This window comes from Enhydra lutris, unplaced genomic scaffold (assembly GCF_002288905.1).
Source record: "Enhydra lutris kenyoni isolate GAN:26980312 unplaced genomic scaffold, ASM228890v2 scaffoldscaffold13, whole genome shotgun sequence".
Taxonomy (NCBI): Eukaryota; Metazoa; Chordata; class Mammalia; order Carnivora; family Mustelidae; genus Enhydra; species Enhydra lutris.
The window spans coordinates 35,408,624-35,431,054 of record NW_019154097.1 but is presented as its reverse complement, the minus strand read 5'-3'; the positions used below and the strand labels follow the sequence as shown (position 1 = coordinate 35,431,054).

Here is a 22,431-nt window from a genome sequence, read left to right as displayed (position 1 = left end):
GGCCCGGGGCAGTTACTGGAGGCAGAGACCGATACCGAGGACGCAGAGAAAAGGGGCCAGTCCGCGCCATGAGAGGCACGGACGGCCCTGCAAGGCCAGCAGCCACAGGCCCTGGCGGGGTCAGGGGGCCAGTGCAGGGAACACGCAGCCCCGGGAAAGGAAAGTCTCCTTGCCTTCCAGGGAGTGCACTTTCCTAGCCAGTGAATCCTTTGGAAAACCTCATGAGAAAGTGAATAGTCAGGCCAGGCTTTACACTATTAAAACGTCAGACGTTCCTTTTCCTACCTTTCCAGAAAGCTCTCCCAAACCAGAGCATTTTATCATGATGACTAAAAGCAAAACCACTCCGCCAGTTCCTGACTTCCCCGTGGCTGGCTAAGACACGCGTGTGTCCCAGCACTGCACTTCAAGGTGACACGGGGCCTCAAAGGGGAACCAGCCTCAACGCCCTTCCACAGCTCTCCCCCGGCGCCTAGGACTCTTCTGAACCACTCAGTCCCATCCAGACCAAGGACTCTGCGATGCAGCATCCGACCCCCAGGGCATTTCTTTACCTGTAAGTCTGCGGTGACGCCACGGAGCCTCCGGAAGGAACATTCTGTTTACTGTCGGCAAAGTGGAAGCCCTTCATCTCCATCTGAGAGGACTGAAGGCATCAAGAAGGAATGAGCGATCGTTTGAGGGCCCAGGGATGCCCGGCCCTCACCCTTGCACAGCCAATGAGAATTCCCGGGGGAGAGAGGGATTGTCTAAAGGAACCCGTACTCCCCACCACCCCCCAGTCTGGGTTCAAGAGGCTTCTTCTTAGAACCAAGAACTGTCCCGTTTTTGTTTTCTTACAGGAGGGTGGCGAGAAAGGACTGTGCCCCAGCAGGATGCCCCTCAGCAGAGCCTGGAGCCTGGTCCTAGACACGGTCGGTGGGGACGTCTGGGACCAGTCTCTGAGACGCCCCAGCGCAACTCCCCTGGCCCGTCAGCCCCACACATCCTTCTGCTCTGAGTTTTGGCTCATGTCACTTGCTTACACAGGAACCAAGGGGGCCCCGCCATGGGGTTCCTAGAGGACTTTACCATTAGCAGGATACCAGTGGTCTGGTGAGACCAAGAGCTCACACCCCGACCTCTGGCACTGCCTGCCCCCAGAGTGCTTCCTGACTAGCTAGCAACGATTCTTCCCAGGACAGAGTGGGATGGAGTCCTCCTTACCTCTCTGCTGGTGTTAAGGACCGAAGGCTGGGAGCCGGGTGGAAGGATTCTTCGGGGGGCCCCGACCGAGAGGCTCTGCCCCTGCGGCAGCTGGATGGACTGTGGCAGAATCAGGGGCTGCTGCCCAGAGCCGTACCGTGGCAGGGGGAGCTGGGAGCCCGGCAGCGGCATCGGCAGCTGCTAGAGAACGGGGTAATCAAGACGAAGAATGGATGTTGGGGAGGAGGCCACAAACTACTGTTTACATGTGACCCCGAGAGCAAACACGTGTTATACATCAGGTTCTCATTTCCACAGAATTACAGCACGGCCTCTGCACGGTAAGACAGGTTCAGGATTTCTGCTAGGGTGCAGCCTCGAAGGCAAGTGTGACCGCTGGAACCAGGCAGGTAGAGAAGACAAGCTCAGGACCGTGCCAGCCACAGACAGCAGATGCCACGCTGTGAGGTGTTTCTGGGGGAGCATGGGATGTGAAGGGCTCCTCTCTGGGACTGCACAGGGCCATGTGCACCCCAGACTTTCTTGCTTCCAACCAGCAAAGGGTTACCGAGTGCACGTTATGTGCATCAGGGGCAAGCACGAGGACACGGTCAGACCCAGGGCACAGCGAGGACAGGGCCACACTGGATGCGGACCCAGCGTGGGGACTGCAGGCAGCAAAGCCCTGTGCCTAGGGGCAGGAGGGCTTCTTAGGAAGGAATGGTCAACAAACCCCTAAAAGCAAATGTATTCGGCATCCCGGCTGCTATGTTGAGAACAGATACTGTACAGACGTGTATCTATGTACCCCTTTGGAAGGCACAAAAAGGCAAAACCCCTTTAAATGTTTTGCCTCTAAAGGTGATAGAAAACTCAGCTGGGTTCTGGGGTTCAGGGTTCCTGGAACTGGAGACTCTTGGAGGCTTCTGAAAGCTATTATGACAGCAGAAGGTGTGTGGGGCAGGGGTGGGGGGGGCGTGGTGACAAAGAACTCTGCATGACTCCTTGTCAAGTCCAGCACCGCGTGGTGACAGGGAGGGGAGCCCGGAGACTCCGGACTGGGGCAGGGAGGCCACTTGTTGTCTCTCAGTCACTTTCCTCTTCATCCCCCTGCAATGAGTCCACGGTGGGGATCAGAAGGATCTATTGGAACTGCATCACGGAGACAGTGGCCGCCAGAGTCTCCAGAACCCCACTCCTCCTTGCACACGATAGGCTGCAGGACGAACAGGAGGCCGGCGCCACGCTGCTGGAGCGCCAGCTAAGGGTGGTGTGGCTACACTTGTGTTTCACAGGGCCCCCTGGCTGCTGTGTTGAGAACAAACGTTTGGGCCCAAGAAATGGCTGGATTCTGGTAATTTCCAAAGGTAGAGCCAAGAGCACCTGAGGGATCAGAGAGGGCGTGAGGGCAAACGGGACCTACACGGACAAGACGGCCATAACGACTGGGCGAAAATCAGGCTTTGGATTTGATGCCTTTGCTATTATGTCTGAGACGCCGTAGGACACCAGAGCAGAAGCGACAGGCAGCCTGTGGGCTGGAAAACATACACCTGGTGGGACTGGGAAGACCCATGTCACTGGGACTTAGAGCCACAGGGCAGAACAGAGACTGGAGGGCAGAGCCCAGGGTGCACGGGGAACCTGCAGAGCACGGAGGTGAGGAAGAGGGTTCCAGCAGGAACGCTGCCTGCGAACACGGTGCAGGGGGGAGGTGTTGAGAGGAAAAAACCACCATCAGGAACTGACCAGTGTCCTTAGAAAAAATTTTATGGGGTTTTGTCTCTTTAACGAGGGAATAAGGGGAATAATAGGGTCGGCTGCGTGTAAACAGGAGCGAGGCCCCACAGCGCCTGAGGGAAGGAGCAGGAGCCTGGCTGAAGGGCCTCCCCCAGGCACTGCCAGGCCACCCCTGGGCCAGGAGACCCAGCAAGGGGCACTCTGTACAAGATCTCGTTTTGTCACTGCTTGTATTTCTCTAGTGACACAGGAGGCAAGATGCCACATGGCGGCAGGTGGAAGGCGGGGAGGAGAAGTCGCAAGTCTGAAACCCACAGTGGGGGCAGGGGACCGACAGGCCACGTGCAGGGACATGGACGCTCCCGAAGGTGGCTGTTGGTGCGTGGCGTGCGTAGCAGGTCTGGTTTTCCGCGGGCGCAGACGGCTGTGCAGACACAGGACTGGACTTTACCAAGATGAGAACACTGGAGGAGGGCCGAGAGCAAAAGCAATGGCACAGCTCTGCTAAGCTGGGGAGGGAAGGACGTGAGCCCACTGGGGCACATGGTAAACAGGTGGCCAGAGCCTGGGTCGCTGGACGGGGAGAGTTAGAAGAGCAGAGCTCGTGACTGGCAGGACCCTTAAGCCTGAGATGACGGAAGAGGGACAGCTTCCGGCACTGACCAGCCCAGATGGACCGTGAACTCAGCGGAGCACTGCTGGCAAGGGGACCGTGGAACAGAGACCAGGCAATCACCTACGCAGACATCAAAACCACGAGCGGCTAGATTAGGAGCCGTGCTGGGGAGACTCAAAGCCGCCCCATACTGCTGATGGTCACGGGACAGGAAGATGAGAAGCCAAACCCTGGATTCATCATGTGGACCCACAGCCCCCCGGAGGCTAGTGGAGCAGTGCACAGTACAGGCTCCAGAGCTGGGGTTTTGGGGAGGAGGAGGGAGAGCAGCCTAGATGCATCACTGGGTATGCAAGGACAGCACCCCATCTCCAAGCCCCAGAGGAGGAGGGTGGAGAGAGGCCGTGGGAACAGCAGCACTCTGGGGGATAGACAGGAGACTGGACCGTTCCCACCAGCCAGAGGACCTGCCCCCAGTTCTAGCGGCCCAGGGACCAGTCACAAGGGTCACAAGCAGCAGACCACACCTCAAGAGGCAGACAAAAAGGAAAAATAGTCATGAAAGAAAGCGGCCTAGCGTTCTGAGCAGGAAGGACTGAATTCCTAACCTGTGGGAGCTGGGAGTCCAACAACTGGGAGGCGCCCAGGCCAGCAGCCTGACCCAGCTGGCCCTCATACACCAGGGCTTGGTTTCCACTCATGGGCTGGTAGGGGGAGCCGGACTGGGGCTTCACCATCTCTAAGGGCTGCATGCCGGGGAATGCCGAGTACGGAGGCTTCAAGGCTGTGCCTCCAGAGAGAATCATGGTGCTGGGCGGCGACAGGCTGGGATGCATATACACCTGAGACCTGCAAAACCAGACACGTGCTGGGTCAGAGGCGGGAGCACGCCAGCAGACCTCAAGTAAGAGCACACATCACGCTCCCCACACCGTGTGTGCTGAGACCCACACTGCTGGCCTTACTGCCCCCCCCACCCCAAATTTCTGACTTAGGAGATCTGGGACAGAGCCTGAGAACCTGCGTTTGTAACAGGCTCCTAGACGGGGATGTGCTGGTCTAGAAACCACAGTTTGAGTGTCTACACTGGAGTACATATCCAGGCTGTGTAAGGCACGGGAAAACCTGGGTGACACCAAAGGCCCGGACTTCGAACACATGGGAAGAGCAGACCCAGGGTGCTGGCCGGCGGGAAGAAGGGAGGACAGGGAGAGGCTGGGAAGGGGTAGGATGACGTGGAAAGAAAAATAAAGCCCGGGGAGGACCATCAAGCCCATGCAGCTTGTGCAGCAGTCAGGAGTGACTCCAAAGTGACTGTGGTCACCCCCCCATCCACCCCAAAAGCAGAGAGGCGTGGATCAGCTGCACAACGAAGGGGGCGAGCCCACACGCCGCGGGCGCAGACCTCCCAGGCTGCATCTCACCTGAAGGGCTGCAAGGAGCTGAAGATCTCCTGAGCCTGGGAGGCGGGCAGCCCGCCCCTCAGTCCCAGCTGGGCTGGAGCCTGCAGAGACGTGTGAAGGGAAAGCGGGATCTGCGGGGCGGCGGCAGCCTGCGGAGGGGAAGCCGGGCAGTAACCACGGGGCCCTCTGGGATGCTGTTCCAGTCCCCCCACCATGCCCCGAATGCACACTGGGCCGTGTGCCTCCAGTGCTTTCCTTGCTCTTGGGAAAAAGCAAACAATGGGTCGTAATCCCAAATGCTGGTATGTTCCTACGGTGAATTCTGTACAGCAGCGAGAATGAATCCTAGCTACAGGGACTGACAGCCGTGCATTCTGGATCCAATGGTGAGCAGGACACACACACGAAGAGTGCGTGCAGTACGACCGGGTCACGCGAAGATCAACGTCTTATAAAGCTAAACAGCGTGATATTTTAAAATGTTTTATCAAGAGGTTGGGATGGGCCAAGTCCTCTTTCCTCGGTCCCCAAATCTGCTTCTGCCCAAGGAAGCCACCATCCTGACACCTAGGTCCAGAGGGTGCTGGACCGTAAGAAGGCTCCGCAGCTTCAGGAGGGAGGATTCCAGAAATCCGCCCCTTGCGGCACAGAAAATACGCCCATCCTGCATGAAAACAAATGCCTGCACGTTTCTAAAACTACCTCTTTCTAACGAATCCATGCCTGGGACTCTAGGCCTTTCTTCTCTTCATCAGAAGGATACCTGATACCAAAGGATACCAAAGAGAATTCCATTTCAGCTAACTCCCCAGCTAGGACACAGGAAGAAGTCTGAAAGAGGGAAACGGAGAGTCTGGAGTGCAGAGCTCCATTCCTCTTCCCTGTCTCTCCTGTGTCCGTTCACTGACCATTTCCTGGCTGCTAGGACGGACGGGGAGCTGGGCATTACACGGGAGGGACGAGGAAGTAAGCCAATGCACAAGTCAACACAGGAGGTCACTCCTCTGTGCACTGCTCCCCCGTCCCCCACGGAGCCACCTGGCTGGCCGCCCTCACCTGCTGGTAACTCTGCTGCTGAGGTATGGTCTGGGGAACCAGCCGGGGCTGACTTGCGAACATGTGGCCATCCAGGTAGAGAGGCGGCAGGTGGCTGCCTGCGAACAGAAGCCCAGAGGAGACAGAACGGAGTCAAGCCTCACTGTTTCCGAATGTTCACGCGTGCCTGCCTTCCCAGGAAGGCGGCAGGAGGGAGTGTGTGCAGAGCCTGCTCAGCCCCGTACCGCTGGCCCCGTGCTCCAACAGCCCTACTCTGACTCACCTGCTGGGGAACATGGGCAGGTGGCGGCATCAGGGCCCAGTGTGGCAACGGGCTCCATCCCACACTCACACCCAACCCTTGGCCAGTACTGTTGGGGATGGCCCGGGTCTCGGACCCTGGCTCTTCTCGCCCCCCACACCAAGCCCATAGTGGAGGGTCAGAAATGGTCTATAGGAATGGCATCACTGGGACTCTGGCAGCTGGGCCCTCAAAACCCCGCCCTGGCCCTCTGAATGCCAGCACCGTGGGGAAGCAGACTCCCACTCATTGAGGGCTTGACTGACACGGAGCACTTTCCAGCTACGACCTTGTCTCATCGGCTAACCGGCGGACAGCCAGTCTTCTCTCACAGACGAAGGGGCTGCAGTGCAGGGGGCTGAGCCCCTCACCAGCGGTGAGCCCCGTCTCCGCTTGCTCCCAGTCGGCTTCCCGGGGGAGTGGAGCAGGGAAGCGGGACAAGCAAGTTATCTGCAGTGCCTGGGAAGCTATGACCTCCCGACTGCACACCAGCTCCTACTTCTGCACACTCCTTAATACAAGCAATCCAAGCTTCTCTTGAGAATGAGGGGGACAACCGACCGAGCTGGTTCGGGCAGGGGCGGGTATGTGTGTGTGTGTGTGTCGGGGGGGGCATACCTGGAAGAGAAGCTGAAGGCGCGACAGAGGCCACAGGCATGGGAGGCATGGAAACCCCACCGAAGGAGCTGTAGCTGACCCCGTTGGAGGCTCCCACAGACGATGGAGGTTGGATGCCTGAGCCCGTCCCGCTGGGAGAGCTCTGCTCCGGCAAACTGGGAGAGTTTTCCCAAGCCTTGCGTGCAGACTCCATCTGAAAAGCAAGGTGAGCGGAAGCATTACCACCAGGAAGGCAGTGGCTGGCAGAGACGGAGGACGCGGGATGTCGGGCGGGGCTGCTCGCTCTGGCCTCTTCCCCAGCTAAGGCACCCAGGCGGTCCCCCCGTCGCTCTGTGCTGGTGTTACCTTCAGGGTGAGGTCCGCGGTGGGGAAGGACATCTGGGAGAGGCCGATGGCCCTCTGGATGTGATGGTCACGCCGGAGAATGGGGATACTCGGCGCCAAGCCCGCCTGGAGGGGAGGAGACCATGGAGTACTGACAGGCACAGAGGCAGAATGACAGCACAGCAAAGTGCACCTTCAGTTCGGGCCTCGTGTGCTCATGACCCTGAAACGAGGCTGCGAGCAACAAAGACCACGGCTGTCTGCTCCAGATAGCTGCCTTCACGGACTCCCGCAGCAGAATCCACGGAGAGCCACGTCCCCGCCCTCACCCCATGGCGCACAGAGGCACCGGAACCCAGCTTGGAGATCCGAGGTCCTGTCTTGGCCGCCCCACCCGAAAACTAAAGAGGTCCTTGTAACATTTCTTCGGATATGTGCTCAACAGACCTGCCCACACATGCCCAGTGCCCGTAAACCTATTACAGGGGTTGTGAGAAATTGCTCAGAATAAAAATACCCCGGCACCATCACACATACGTAAGCACAGAACTTAGAAGATCAGAGAATTGCAAAGTGCCAAATAAACCAGACTTTGGGAATTACATTTTCCCATTTTAAGATCACAAAACCAGGGTGTGGAACATTTACACAACTTGCCCAAGGTCGTGCAACCAGCTAGAAAATGGGGCACACCTCATACCCAGGTCAGGTGGCTGACCTCCAAACCTGATACTGGTCCCCTCCTCTGGCTTCACGCTGCCCTCCAGCCCCCCGAGAGGCTTGCTCCCTTCGTTCCAGGCCTGCCAGCACAGAGAACGACAGAGCTTGGGGGCAAAGCACACTCACGTTACTGGCCAAGGCATCCTGAAGTTTGACGACCGGATTCCCTGCAGGACCAGAGGCAGAGCCAGGCGGCAAGCTAAAATCGGAGTCCTGAGGAGGATGAAGAGCCACTGAAATCATCCGGCCCGCCTTTCAGCAGAGGCACACATCAACTTGACCCAGTCTCAGTGACTCAAAAAATCAACTGAGTAGCATTCACCAGACAGCACCCAAGAAAAGATGCCACCCCCTGCCACTCCCTCTGTGCCCCCTGCCTGTGCCCACGGGCCAACCCAACGGAGACAGTGAAGATAACCCGTCTACTCAGCCTGAGAACCTGGCTCGTGCCAGAAGAATGATCTAGAAGGCAGCTCAGTAGTGCCTGCCACGTCCAGCACACTGACAAGCTCCCCCAGAATACTGCTTAGCTCCCACCCCCCCTGCTCGTTCTCACTGACAACCCCATCTCAGCACCCTTCTCTCTCTCCAAGCATAAAAAGAAGGATGGGGGGCGGGAAGGAAACACAGCCTGGCCTTACTTTTGGATTGACTCCAAATTCAATGGGCGGCACCGGCAACACAGAGTCCACGTGAATCTCCACCCCGTTAACAGGCGGGACAACGGCTCCCTGCAGCCGGTCGGCCCCCTCCGAGCCCTTTCTGTTTTTCAGAGACCGCTCATTGCCGATGGGTCCCGGTCTGTGCTCCTTGCTCTGTCCTGACCCTTGTTCTGCATCCTTGATGGAAAACCAGGGACACTGAGAAACACAGACTGGAAGGACCCCAACCCTCAGCCCCTGAGCCCCAGGAAGAGGGGAGGAAGACAAAGGGTGACAGCCCCACCCGCCTTGGCCCAGGCCACGGTGAATGGACGTCCAGCTTACCTTCGGCTCAGACTGCTTCTGAGCCTGCTCCTTGTGGCCGTCAGCCTTGGGCTCCAGGCCAGGCCCGCTCATGTCCTCCGGTTTCAGGGTGCCATACGGGGAGCTGCGCTGGGAGGAGGTTGCAGACGACTCCCGAGACTCAGCGCTCAGGTCAACGCCGCTGTCCCCCTGGCTGCTCTTAAAACCCTGCTGTGCGAGGGACAAAATGGGTCAGAAGTCCTGACCCCCAAACTCCAGCGTGGGACCAGGAAGCAAGACCAAGCCCGTGGCTGAGACACACCCCCCGAGTACGCCTGTCCCGACCTCCACTCTGACCCACTAATGGTGGCCGACACCTGAAGACACAGCTGGAAGCACAAGCCGCACAGTGGGTGCCAGGGACACGGCTGCCGAACTCATCCCCTTGTGACCCAGGTCAGATAGACCGGCCGCCGCCACCAGCTCGCGGGAGAGACCCCGGCTGCCCACCCTCTCGGGTTAATCCCCGCCCTCCCCTTCACACCGGGCCCTCACACAGATGAGAAGTCAAGACAGAAGTTGAGCGCCAAGCTGGGGCCTGTGGAAATGGCCCCGGCACCAGGCTCCGTGGCTGCGGTGAGCACGCAGGGGGCCCGAGCAGCGAGGTGGCCACTCACCTCGGCGGAGCCAGGCTCAGCGCTGCTGAAGGCAGTGGCGGCTTTTGTCCAGGAGTCGTTGGTTGGGGCCTGAACAGGGAGGGCTGCCGGAGGGAGCAAGACAGAGAGTCAGGGCATCGCGGAGGAAGCCCGAGGCCGGAGCCACGAGCCTGGGTGCTGTTGACACACAGCCGGGCCGCCACCCACCCTCCCTGCCCTGTCAGCGGCACGCCGCAAAGATAGGACCCCAGGACCTGACGGCGGGCTTTACGCAACTTCCCAGCAAGCTCAGACTCTCATAAACGTGCTTCGCGTCCTCCATCAACGAGGTGCTCCGGCAGGCCGGCTGGCAGGTCTCACCCCATCTGGGAGGATTCTGCACCGCCGTCCCTGCGAAGCGCAGCTTTCTCTCGCTCAAGCCAAGGACTCATTTCTACAAGCCGGCAGCCCTCACAAAGACTCAAGCCAGGGTCACCCAACTCCTTCCAGCTCAAGGACCACTCCGAGAGTCCCACAGAAGCCACAGACCACAGAACCTGACATGCTGCTTTCAGATCCAGCACCCACACCCCCCGCCCGCGAGCGGCTGGGGATGTGCTGGAGAGTCCTAGCAGCGAAGCCCCGAGAGCAGGGGCAGGGAGAGTCCAGCCCACTCCGAGGGACGAGCTGGCGGGCATCTGCGGACATTCGGAGTGTGATAAACAACACTCACACGTGCAACCAAATCATCGGACAGCGACAGCTTAGAGATCGTTATACTTCCAATCAGAGCTTGGGTCTCTACCAATGGGTGTGTGTGGGTGGGTGTGTGTGTGTGTGTGTGTTTAAGATTTGATTTATTTGAGAGAGGGAGCGAAAAGGGGGCGTGCGAGAGAGCACAAAGGGGGGATGAGGGGCAGAGGGAAAAGCAGGCTCCCTGCTGGCAGGGAGCCCGGGGCAGGGCCCAATCCTAAACTTCGGGATCATGACCTAAGCGGAAGGCAGAAGCCTAATCCGCTCAGCCAGGCAGGCGCCTCTCTCTCCCAGTGTTGTTTTTCCAATATGTTGGAAGCAAGGTCACATGGTCAAACTCAAAGAATACCCAGAACCCAGACTGTGGCTCTGGGGTCACATCACTGCGCTCTGGAGACCTCGGCTACTCCGCAGAGCACACCAGAAACGAACAAGTTCCCTAAGCTCCCCTGCAAGGCACCATGTGTCCCCTTCTCTCCTTCGCCTGTGTACTCTGTAAGGCTCTGCCCAGAGAAGGCATTCAAGAAAAACCTGCTTGCTTGAAATGGTTTTATATTTTAAAATGAAAAGACCAGAAAAGGAGCACTGAATTAGAAATTTTTTTGTTTTTTAAAGTTCAGGGAAATAAATTTTCCAAGAAATCAGGTGCCCTCACTCTGTCTCGCTGAGAGGGCATCAGGAGAAACGGACAGAACCCCCGGAGTCGGGGTCCGGGCCGGCTTGCGGCACAGACAGGCAAGCTTCGGCCCCTCTCCGCCTCCCTAGCAGTCACCTGCGGCTCTTCCACAGGGGAGAAGAAAGGGTTAGGGTTAGGGTTAGCAGACAGAGACGGGGCTCTCGTCGTCCAGACCACTGGACACACGGAGGGGGGTGCTCCTGTCACAAATTTCAGGCAGGGAGCAGCTACTTTTGTCCAGGGGCTGCACCAGTGGGTGGGCTGCGATGGCATGGGGCACTGGGGCTCTGGAGAGGAGGCAGGGAACCCGGAAAGCCGCATGGGCATTCACAGCCCCAAAGCAGGATGCTCCCGAGAAAGGACCCGGGGCCCAGAGGACAGCCCTGAGCCAAGCTGCTGAGCCCAGCGCCCAACTCTTACCCTGGCTGCTGCTCTCCCAAATCTCGGTGCCCAGGCTACTGCTGGGCACGGTCACGTCACTCTGCTCCAGGCACAAGTTGTTTTGCTTTTTAGCAAACCGGGGAGGAACACGGGAGGAAAGACCTCGCCCCTTGACGGGCATCTGAGGAGAGAAAGGATGTGTCCAGCCTTGACGTGAAGCATAAAGAGCGACAATTTCTTCCCAGGGACAGCACCCTGGGCCCCCAACCACCCCCACCAGAAACTGTTCCGGAGATGCTGGAATAGTCGCCTCCTGATGCTTCAAACACAGGTGAACGGCACTGCCAACCGAACCGCCCCAGAAGGGGCCGCAGAGGCCGTGTGCGCAGCAGACAGCCCTGACTGCGTCTGAGGACAGGGTCCCCGAGCCTCATGATGCCCCAGGTGACAAATCTCATCCCACACAAGCCAGAGCAGCGGGAGGAGGGTGGGCTCAGAGGGACTGATGGAGGCCGGCGTCCTGCCGTTGTCACCAGGGACAAATCACCCTCTTGGAGAACAGGATACTACCACCTCCTCCCACAGGACAATGGGGGCCACGGAAGTACTCCCCCTCCCCTCTTCCATCTTGGGCTTCATTCAGAACCCTCCTCCTCTGGCTCTGGGTTTCTCCGTCCCAGCCCACCAGCCCCCTGGCCCCCTTCACCTGCACGGCCTGCTCCTTCCTCCTCCTCTCTTCTTCCAGCAGGCGGCGCTGCTTCTTGGTGAGGACCTCGATGAAGCCTTCACCCGCCATGGGGCCCACTTCACTCTCCTCCCCAGGGCTGGACCCGCAGTTTTCAATGATGGAATCTGAACCCAGATTTCACAAGAAGGGACGGTTGTGTCCATTCATCAGCAGAAAGGATAACCCAACCCTACCAGCTGCTGGACTCCAAGGATGGCTCGGCTCAGGAGGCCGGCAAAAGCCGGCTCCATGCCTCCAAAGGATGAGCGGACGAGCGTGCTCGCAGGGTCTACGGAAATCCCGTGGGGATCGTTCCACCCTCCCCGCGACCCCTCGGCACGTGGTTATCCCAAACCAGAGACCTGAGGAGCACTACAGTTACGAAGACATCTCTGGAAACAGAAATGCCAAACTCCCAGTTCTGCTCCCGGACAAACCCCTCAACCTCTCTGGGCCGCGGTTCCCCGTCTTTGAAACTGGGACACCGCGGGGAGGCTCTGGGCATCAGCAAGGCTGTGAGCAACGAGAGGGATCTGCTCTGCTCGCCACCGCAGCCTTGGAACTTAGCCCGCCACCTGCCCGGAGACCACGGTGCTCAGAGGACGGGCAGCCCCCGCGGCCCCACGGAGGCCGCTGCTCTTCTTCCCCCTGAAGATGTGAGAGGACAGACTCACTTCCGTAGTTCAGGTCAAACTGTTTCATGGTCTCTCCCTGTTCACCCGCCCTCTGAACAGCCAGCTTGGCCTCCTTCTCTGCCTTCTCACAGGGGGCGTCGGGGGTATCAGAAGTGGCATGGGCTGGGCGCTCCAGTGCGTAGTGGCCGCTCCCACCGCCGCCACCACCAAGACCTCCAGGCAAGGCCTCGTCTGGGGACCTGTAAAGGAAGGAGGAGCTCGTCAGCTCAGATGCGGTTGAAGGCTGGGAAGGAGGGAAAAGGAACCCTGCACGTGCACACAGCACGCACACGGACACAGCGCCCTGACCTACAACATCCCGTCGTTCGGTCGAAGCTGCTCTCCGGCAGCCGTGTGTGGTGTGCAAGGCCCCATGGCATCCCCTCCCCCCCACACCGCTTCAGCAGCTCTGCCCGCTCATGGAGAGCACCACTCCTCCCCCGCCCCTTCCGGGGCTCAGCACCTCTGTTCCTTCCCACCGTGTGCCACACTCAGCGGGCCTGTGCAGAGGAGACAACGAAGGGCTTGCCCTGAGCAGAGCCACAGAACTTTCTGCCCCGGGCACACAAGACTGGCCAGCAAGGAGACAGACCTGGCCCTAGCACAAGGCTCTCGGCAGAAGTCAGAAGCAAAGCCGAGTCTTGGCATCTGGGGCGGGGACAGCGAGGCTGGGCAGACACCTGGAAGGACCAGCATTCTCAGAAGGCCCCTTCTCTGGGGCTCTGAGACAGCTCCACTCCGGGTTTCTGGCTCTGGATTCTAAGGAGGCCAGGAGGCAGGAAGCAGCCTTCCTCAGCCTGAGCTGTGGCCTGCGTGTGGTCAGGAAATCAGGCTACCCAAGTGACTCCCTGCATGTGCTCTCCCCCTTTCCCAGATTCCAGGCAGCCTGTGGGCACTAAGCAGCCCCAGAGCACAGATCAACCCCTGAAGACCCCAGGTCCCATGAGAGATGCTCACAGCGCCTCGGACGCCTCACTCTCTGCTGCTATGGCCTGGCTCTTTCAACAAGGAGGCAGTTAAACCCCCAAAGCGGGGCTGCATTTCCTCACTGTCGAGAAGCAGACTCAGGGCCAGAAGGCCAGAGGCCCCTGAGGCCACTGGGTGACAGGAGCCGCAGGGCGGAGGGATCTGGGGGGCTGGCACCGTCCACAGGCAGCGCCGCCTCAGCGGGGCGGCCACCACACAAGTACCACTGGGGCGGGGACTCTGAGTTCTGGTGTCCAAGCCACGACAACAATGACAACCACACACGAGAGAAGCAGACAAGCAGTGCAGGAGTGAGTGATGGAGACGCTCATACACAATGGTCTTGGCAGGCAGCCCCCCCACCCCGCCCCAGGGCACACCAGAGGGACAGAGTTGGCTCCCGACACACGGCGGGACACGCATGCATGGAGTGCTGCTTAAAAAAACAGGCTTAGTAACAGAACAACAGCAACAGAAAAGAGCCTGGGGTTGGGTTTGTGTTTTACCTTTTGGCTTTCAAAGGCGTCCCATTCTGTTGGCTCTCATAACGGGGAGAAGTGTCACCACCACCTGGCCTAACCGACTTCTCCCCAAACCCCCCCGGCTCCAGCTTTCGGCTCTGCCTGTCGGCCAGGGGCCTCTGGCTGGAGAAGCTCCTCTTGGCCAGCTCCTTCTTCTCGCCCACAGCAGCCCCGGGCAGGCTGCCGTCCACCTGGGGGTCGGGATCAGCCCCTGGGCCCTCGCGCCGCTCCCGCCTCTCGCTGAAGTCGCTGCTCTCGGAGGCCGTCTCCCACTCCTCATTGGCGTGATCAGACGAGTTCTGGTACGAGAGCTCGGGGGACCCACTCTTGTCCCCGGGGCAGAGCTTGGGCCGGCCTGGCCATGGCCCTGCCGGCAGGTGGGGCTCCTCCTCGGGCCCCCAGAGGCCCAGGGATTCCCGCTCCTGCCGGAGGCGCCGAAAGCGTGGTGGCTTGTCCTGGCGAGGAGGGCGCCTTCTCCGGAACGGCCGGTTCTCTGTGCCTTCTGGGTCGGCCGTGTGGTCATCAGGGAAGAAGGGCCTCTTGTCCTCCAGGCGGCTGTCCTCGAAGGCCCTGGCACCAAAAGAGTCAGAATGTCTGTAGGCATCAGGGACACAGTCCCTGTCTGCAGGTCGCCGGGACCCGCACGCGTCTGGGGAGCTGTACTCCTGCCAGGAGGCGCCCGGGCTCTTGCTCTGCCAGTGGGCGGCCTCTTTGGACACGAAGGTTCTCCGCCCGTAGCCGCAGCTGCTCAGCCGGGGAGGGAGCGCCCGGCCAAAGGCGCGAGGGCCTCGGCTCTTAGCCTCCAGGCTGCTGTGGTCCTCGGAGCACACCTTGCTGGAGCGCCAGGAGTCCCTGAAGTCCCCCTTCCTCAGGGCACTGCCCTCCCGCTCCAGGAGGGCAGCTTCGTTCCCGTTCTCCGAGCCTCGCTGTCGCCGCCGCTTGGGAAGCTCTTCGTACTCGGAGCCCTCGCTGTGGGTCTCGCTGGCTATTCGCCGCCGCGGCTTGGCCCTGGGGAAGTCTTCCGGCTGGCCGAGGTCCCGCAGCCCCCGGCCACGGCCGCTCCTCGGGCCGCCACCGTAGATGCCCCGCGCCCCAAGTACCCCCCCACTGCAGAGGCCGGGACCGCCGCCCACAGGCCGCCCTCGGAACGTGAACTCTCGGAAGCCGCGGCCACGGCCCCGGGCCTGCCCTCGGCCCCCAAAGGCTTGCTCCTCGTCAATAAAGATCCAGTTGTTCCTCTTTGTCGGGGGGGTGTCGCTGGACTCCCGGGGGGGTCTGCTCTCCCAGGCCCTGTCGGGCTTCTCGTCCTCTTCGCACCTGCTGGCCTCACGGCCCAAGCCAGTGCAGGCGGAGCCCTGGTCCTCCAATGGGGAGGGGGAGGAATTGGCCAGCGCAGGGTCGTTCTCTTCGTCCTCATCCTTGTCCGCCGAGCGAACCGGCCCCTTCTCCTTGGCCATGCGGGCACCCTCCTCCCCCAGCTCCTGCTTCACCTTCTCGAGTTCCTTCTCCTTGTCCTCTACCTTGAGGGCTTTCAGCACGGGCTTCTTGATGGGCCCAGACCTCCGCGTCCTGCCGGTCTGCTCCGGGTGCTGGCCGCTGGGGCCCCGGGGCTCAGGCGTCCACTCGGGCTGCAGGGGCGGCTGATTGTTGGGGCTCCCTTCCTTCTCCCAGGAGGAGACGTTAAACGATGGCTCCTCCCGGGGCGCCCCCTTCTCGATGCTGTTGGCTGTGTCGGTGGCCTCTGGCGGGTGGCTAACATCCCAATTGCTATACTCTGGCTTTTTCTCGGCTGGGGCAAAGTCGGGCTCCAGCGGGGAACACCTGAGGTCTGGGGTGTGACCCCCAGGAGCACCTGCTTCCTGAACATGGTCTTGGGGTGGAAACAAAAGCTCCTGGCCTATTCTTTGAGAAGAGACACAGCTGTCAAAGTCTGCTTGGGCCTTCTTGTCAAAAGCACTCAAGAACTCCTCCCCTCTCTCCTCAAGGAGATCGCGCTGGGCGCCTACGCCCCCTGACCTTCCGGGTGAGGCAGAGTAAGAGCTTTCATTCCTGAAAAGGAACCAGAAAAATCAGTCAATGTGATTGGAGCCTGGTTCCTGGTTTCCATGCTGAACACAGAGTTTAGTTTTAAAAAGAAAAAAATTTTTAAAAAAAGAAAACGAAAAAGAAAAAAAACACCAAAAAAAAAAAAAAAAAACCCACAAGCACCAACATTTGCTCTATCTTTAAACACGTCTTAGAGCTGCTGGGCCGTGGATAGCTGGGTGGGCCCCGGCGTCCAGACTGAAGAGTGCGGTGGCTGCTGGTGGACTCAGCGCGCCACAGGAGGCAGAGCAGCTGGGGATCCTCTGGTCCAAATGACAAGCTGGAGGCTGGGAGTCCGCGGAAAGCCTGGGGCACCGGGCCGGCAGGGCCCACTTGCTTCACTTTCACAGAAGGAGCCGCGACCTGGGCACTCGACCCCGCCGAGCCCCACCCCTCGCCCTGACCCAAGGTTCCACAGGTCTGCCTCTGACCCGGGACCGCTCCTTGGCCGCTGCCAGTCTCACCGGCAGGTCATGGCCTCTCATACAAAAGCCTTCGAGCAAACCTCATCAATTCTCCAACCCCGGAGGGCACTGCCAGTCCCTGCCAAGTGCCCTTTCTCCAGGCAATGCCTCCAGGGACAGAGCTTCATCCCAGAGCCCCGTGCAAGCAGGACATGGAGATTCTGCCTTCAAATGCAGGACCACAGGGCCATGTTTCATCTCACCTGACGTGCATGTCCATGGCCAAAGTGTCATTGGATTTCGGCTGGGGAAGCGAGTAGCCCTTGCTCTGCAACGCCATGTAACCCTCGGGGCTCCACACGGGGGCTGGGTCAAGGGCGGCCACTTTCCTCTCCTGCAGTGGCGGTGCGCAGCTCTGGTCCTCAGAGCGACAGCCGGTCCCCCCGAGGGCGTCCTGGGGTACCATGGGCTTCATCAGTCCTGGAGAAGGCAAAGGCAGAGAACTCCTCTGTACCAGCTCATTCAGGGAGCCACGCTCCCAATGTCAGGGGCAACCAGAGGCCCAGAGGAGACACCAGTTACCCTGTCACATGGACCCAGCAGCCTCCCCCACTGCACCCCGGTCCATCATCACGGGGCTCTCCGTGCTCTCTGACCACAGAACCTCTGAACGCACACCTGCGTGCAACACTAAGTGTCCCAAAGAGCTGTCCTGGGGGCCCGTGGCGTCCAGCCTGCGCTCCCGGGTCCAGAACCCCGTGTGGAGAAGTACATCAAACTGGCAGAGGGAACCGGAAACAGTTCAGTGGAGAGCTGGTCCTGTCAGCAGAAGGCCGGGGGGCCGATCGGTCAGCCACGAGGGTCTGCCTGTAAGCAGATGCCAAGGTCTCCTGCTCACATGGAGGAAACCGAGCTGCGTGCCTGAGAGGCTTACAAGGACGGAGACCTGGGTTCTGCCTGCTTCAAAACCTGAGCCAGAAGACTTGGGAGGGGATTTTGGTTTCAGGTCCTTTTTTTTTTTAATGATTTAATTTAATTAATGTATTTGACAGACCGAGGTCACAAGTAGGCAGAGAGGCAGGCAGAGAGGGGGAGGGGGAAGCAGGCTCCCCGCAGAGCAGAGAGCCCAATGTGGGGCTCCATCCCAGGACCCTGAGATCATGACCTGAGCTGAAGGCAGAGGCTTAACCCACTGAGCCACCCAGGCCCTAAGACTTTATTTGTAAGTCCTCTCTATACCCCACATGAGGCTCAAACCCACAATCCCAGATGCCCCACCAGATGTGCCAGACAAGCACCCCAGTTCCTTCTACTTCTAGCCCTGAGACTAACCACAGCACTCCACATTTTTGTACAGTGAATGGGGGCAGGAGGACACACAGAGGACGACAAACTGTTAACTGGCCTGAGGTGATTAAGAGACAGAGGACAAGGGCCCCTGGGTGGCTCACGTAGTTAAGTGTTTGACTTGGTTTCAGCTCAGATCATGATCTCAGGATCATGGGATCGAGCCCTGTGGCGGGCTCCGAGCTCAGCAGGGAGTGTGCTTGAAGATTCTCTCTCTCCCCCAGCCCCTGCCCCCGCCTCAAATAAATAAATCTTTAAAAAAAAAAAAAAACAGAGAGAGAGAGGATGCCTCATCCCTGGACAGATGCTGGCTAGGGAAGGTGTGTGCCCCAAGGCCTCTCTGTCCGTGTGGATCGAGTGGGGGCAGAGGGAGGAGGGCGGCAATGCAGAAATTAAAGTTCTCATCAGGCCTAAACCTGTGGAGAGAAAAAGATCTGATTTCTCAAATATTCTCTTCACGAAGCTTATCTGCAGCCACACTCTGTGTTGTGCCCATCTTTTACTGAGATGATCTGGCTGGAAAACGGCTCAACATTAAGCCAGCGGGTTTCAAGCTTTCCAGTAGCTGTGGAAGGTCCTGATACAGGACTCCGATATAAAGTTAGTGCGGGGCAAGGGGAGGAGACCCTCTCTGGAAATCGGCAGTTACAGACAGCTCATTAAGGGCTGATTGCGAGGCACACTGAAGCGGTCGACACTGTACGTCAGCTTGGTTTTGCTTGGTTTTGGAAATGTGGAGGCTCTTACGACCCAAAAAACCCTGCTAGCACAGACATTCTCTGCCACAAAGATCCCATGCAGAGTGTGTCAAACATCTCCCCACCCCGCCGCCCCCTACAGAGGTTCCCAAGAATACGGGAAACCCCAAGGGGCTGAAACCACAGCCCCAGCCAAAGCCACAAGCTGGTGCTTCCTGGACGGGAGCAGGGAAACACCCCTGTCAGTCGCAGCAGCTAGGGGCAATGGGGTTTTGCAGAGAGCCGTAACTGGGACGCTGCTCAAGACAGAGACCCTCAAAGGGTGAGGCCCTCAACGCAAAGGTAGATTTTAAAACGTATGCTCCTTAGTACAGCAAAACAGGAGGTTTATGTCTCAGTCTGGGCCAGTGGGGAAAAATCAGTTTGCTCCTAGGACTATGGGGCCATGCCGGCTTTCATGCAGCTTTGGGGAGGAGGATTCAGGGTTATACCCCAGAGTGGCATAGAAAATTCCCCAAGTTAGGGGAACAGGTGGTTCTAGGCTGGCAGAAAACCAGCCCAGAGGGACAGACTCTCCTCTTGAGCCATACTGGATTTCCACAATAAATAAAGCTCTGCAGAAGATGAACTCACAACCCGGAATCACCAGTGTATGTGGGAAGCAGCCCGCCATGAGCCCACAGCAGGCCAGAGTCATGTGCCTTCCTGAGAACTTCAGATAACAGAATAAACACCAGAAGTTATGTTTTAAGAATTAGGAAAAGCATAACAAAGTAATTAAGAACTTAAAAAAAAGTATGATGCACACACACAATAGATTTGATCTGACTTTGGCTCAGCTCATGAGCTCAAGGTCCTGGGATCCAGCCCCATGCTGGGCTCCGCGCTCAGCAGGGAGTCTGCTTAGGGGGTCTATTTGGGGACGCTCGCTCTCGCTCTCTCTCTCTCTCTCTCTGCCCATCTGCCCTTCCCCCGCTCACACACGCACACTCTGAAATAAACAAGTAAATCTTTAAAAAAACCACAAATTTGAGAAAAAAATTCCAGTAATAAAGAGAAAGAGATCTTAAAAGCAGCAAGGGTGAACTGGGGCCCAGCAGAAAGGCCCCCACAAGGAAGGGGTGTTCTGTTACCAGCAATGTAGTGACCAGAGAAAATACCATCAACAGTCACAATTGCATCCACTAGGTGAGTTTCAAGAGGCATGGCCCCCCGGCACTCAAATAGTCCCAGAAATCTGCCACGAAGGAGATGGGATTCCACGTGTTTGCGCTGACGCCAGGCTCGACAATGCTGTCTGGGCCAGAGGAATAAGGAATGCCCTGAACCACATCCAGAAAACATGAGGAGGACGAAGAGTCACCAGACGAGCTCTCCATGTTGGTTACTATGGACCTGTCGCCACTTTCAAAAACCCACAGTTAACGTGGATGAAAACTAACTGCTAAATATCAAATAACAGGGGCGCCTGGGTGGCTCAGTGGGTTGAAGCCTCTGCCTTCGGCTCGGGTCATGATCTCAGGGTCCTGGGATCGAGCCCCACATCGGGCTCTCTGCTCAGCGGGGAGCCTGCTTCCTCCTCTCTCTCTGCCTGCCTCTCTGCCTACTTGTGATCTCCATCTGTCAAATAAATAAATAAAATCTTAAAAAAAAATCAAATAACAGTATAAAACTGGGGGACACCTGGGGGGCTCCGTCAGCTGAGCATCTGCCTTCAGCTCAGCTCGTGACCCCAGGGTCCTGGGACTGAACCCCATGGTGGGCTCCCTTCTTGGGGGGGGGCCTGCTTGTCTCCCGCTCCCCCTGCTTGCGTGCTCTCTGACAAATAAATACATACACAAAATCTAAAAACAAAAAACAAAAACCCAAAACTATAAAACTGCAAAAAAAAAAAAAAAAAGCCGTGGCCAGAGAGCAAACCGAGCAGGTTACGCAGACATGAGTCACCCTCAGCAGCATCGGGAGCCAGAAGAAAAGGAAATACTATCTTCTGGGTCCTGAAAGAACGAACTGCCAACCTAGAATTTTACACACAGCGAGAGAAAGGGTGTCATAAACACTTTTTCAGGCAAAGAAAACCTACTGCCAGAAAAATCTCCTGAAGAACTCAAGAGAACATACTTCGTGGAGAAACGCCACACCCCCATGGAAGGAAAACGCGACAGAGAAGGCAGTGAGGAGACCAGTGTGTGGACAGGCAAATGCGGCCAGGCACAGATTCCATGAAGCAACACAAACAGTAATGACTGACGTGGTGGCTGCAAATACACGGAACTAAAATCCTAGGGAACGAGAGGAAGACAGACTGACGAGGTCACGAGAGCTCAGGTCAGCGGCAAGGGCGCTGACCAGCTGCTCCAAGTCAGAGGCGAGTGTGAGAGCATTGTGTGGCCACTAACAAAGAAGAAACGGAATGCAGAGTACAACCACCAAAACAATAGGGAAATTTGTTCCAAACTATGAAGAAAAAGAAAAGCACAGAAAGGCGCGATTCACAGAAAGCACAGAAAGTAGGAAATCCGAATATAATAATCCCCAAGATCTAAAGTGAGGCACTTTGGCGCTTAAGTCAGATTTTTCCGAGTGTAAAACCACACACATCTTGTATGTACAAACTCCCCCGATAAAAGGGCTCAGAGAGGCTGACAGTAAAAAGATGGAAAAAAGATACCAAGCAAGCACTTGTGAAAAGAAAACCGGAATGAGGACATTAATATCCGACAGAGTGGACGTCAGAGGGAGGAAGTGGCCAAGGACAGCAGGTGCCACGTGACGACGGGAAGAGCAGAACAAGACACATCGCTCCACGCCTGTCTGCTTCCAAGACAACGGAAGTAAAACCCAACGGGCTCCGGAAGCTGACAGAGCCACGGTCAGAGCAGGAGACTTTCCCCGCACCTCTCGGTAAGCAGGCAAGCGGGGCTAGGAGCTCGGGGTGGGACAGGTACATGCACACAGCACCGTCAGCAAGTTTCAGGTAATGGGCTGCGTCCAATTGGAGGATAACATTGTTTTCAAGCAAAGCTAGAATGTTTAAAAAAAAAAAAAAAGATCATGTAAGAGCCTAGAAGTAAAATCTCAACAAATGCCAAGCGATCCAGACAGGACCGGGCTGGCGCACAAAAGCCCTGCAGGGGGTCTGACCTGCGGCCTGTTGTTAAAAATGCAGCTCTACTGCAAAGTGACCAGGCTCGCTCAATTACTATCATCTCTGGTCATTTTTGTTCTAAAACAATAAAATGGAGTAGTGCTCAAAGCCTAAAATATTGACTATCTGGCATTTATAGGGAGGTTTCCTGATCCGTCTTCTCTATCATCCAAATAATATTGCCTGAACACAAAGCAACCACATTAGAAATTAACAACACAAGGGGCGCCTGGGTGGCTCAGTGGGTTAAGCCTCTGCCTTCGGCTCCGGCCCCGATCTCAGGGTCCTCGGATCAAGCCCCGCATCAGGCTCTCTGTGTAGCAGGGAGCCTGTTTCCCCCTCTCTCTCTGCCTGCCTCTCTGCCAAATAAATAAATAAAATCTTAAAAAAAGAAAAGAAAAAAAAGAAATTAACACCACAAGGATAATCTTAAAACTCAATGGAAAATTTACAACGTACCATTAAAAATCATCAACCAAAAAAGGGTGATGAACCAAAATCAGACTAACATTTGAAACTGTACAACAATA

General features: G+C 57.6%; 1 protein-coding gene across 6 annotated transcripts in view; it reads right to left on the bottom strand.

The window, feature by feature from the left end:
- The window catches only part of LOC111146186 (proline rich coiled-coil 2B), a 58,594-nt gene that overhangs the window by 5,354 nt on the left and 30,809 nt on the right, over nucleotides 1–22,431 (bottom strand). For 3 of the 6 annotated variants that reach the window (XM_022501618.1, XM_022501622.1, XM_022501623.1), the window contains 16 exons: nucleotides 16,972–17,188; nucleotides 14,205–16,268; nucleotides 12,733–12,932; nucleotides 12,038–12,183; nucleotides 11,371–11,512; nucleotides 9,564–9,646; nucleotides 8,929–9,117; nucleotides 8,584–8,781; nucleotides 8,069–8,155; nucleotides 7,244–7,348; nucleotides 6,899–7,091; nucleotides 6,001–6,098; nucleotides 4,966–5,093; nucleotides 4,150–4,390; nucleotides 1,207–1,386; nucleotides 555–646 (listed from right to left, as the gene is read on the bottom strand). In XM_022501618.1, coding sequence (XP_022357326.1) covers nucleotides 555–646; nucleotides 1,207–1,386; nucleotides 4,150–4,390; nucleotides 4,966–5,093; nucleotides 6,001–6,098; nucleotides 6,899–7,091; nucleotides 7,244–7,348; nucleotides 8,069–8,155; nucleotides 8,584–8,781; nucleotides 8,929–9,117; nucleotides 9,564–9,646; nucleotides 11,371–11,512; nucleotides 12,038–12,183; nucleotides 12,733–12,932; nucleotides 14,205–16,268; nucleotides 16,972–17,188 — 4,363 coding nt within the window. Of the gene's footprint in view, nucleotides 1–554; nucleotides 647–1,206; nucleotides 1,387–4,137; nucleotides 4,391–4,965; nucleotides 5,094–6,000; nucleotides 6,099–6,898; nucleotides 7,092–7,243; nucleotides 7,349–8,068; nucleotides 8,156–8,583; nucleotides 8,782–8,928; nucleotides 9,118–9,563; nucleotides 9,647–11,370; nucleotides 11,513–12,037; nucleotides 12,184–12,732; nucleotides 12,933–14,204; nucleotides 16,269–16,971; nucleotides 17,189–22,431 lie in introns of all 6 variants that reach the window. The other 3 variants (XM_022501621.1, XM_022501619.1, XM_022501620.1) reach the window with 3 other exon arrangements.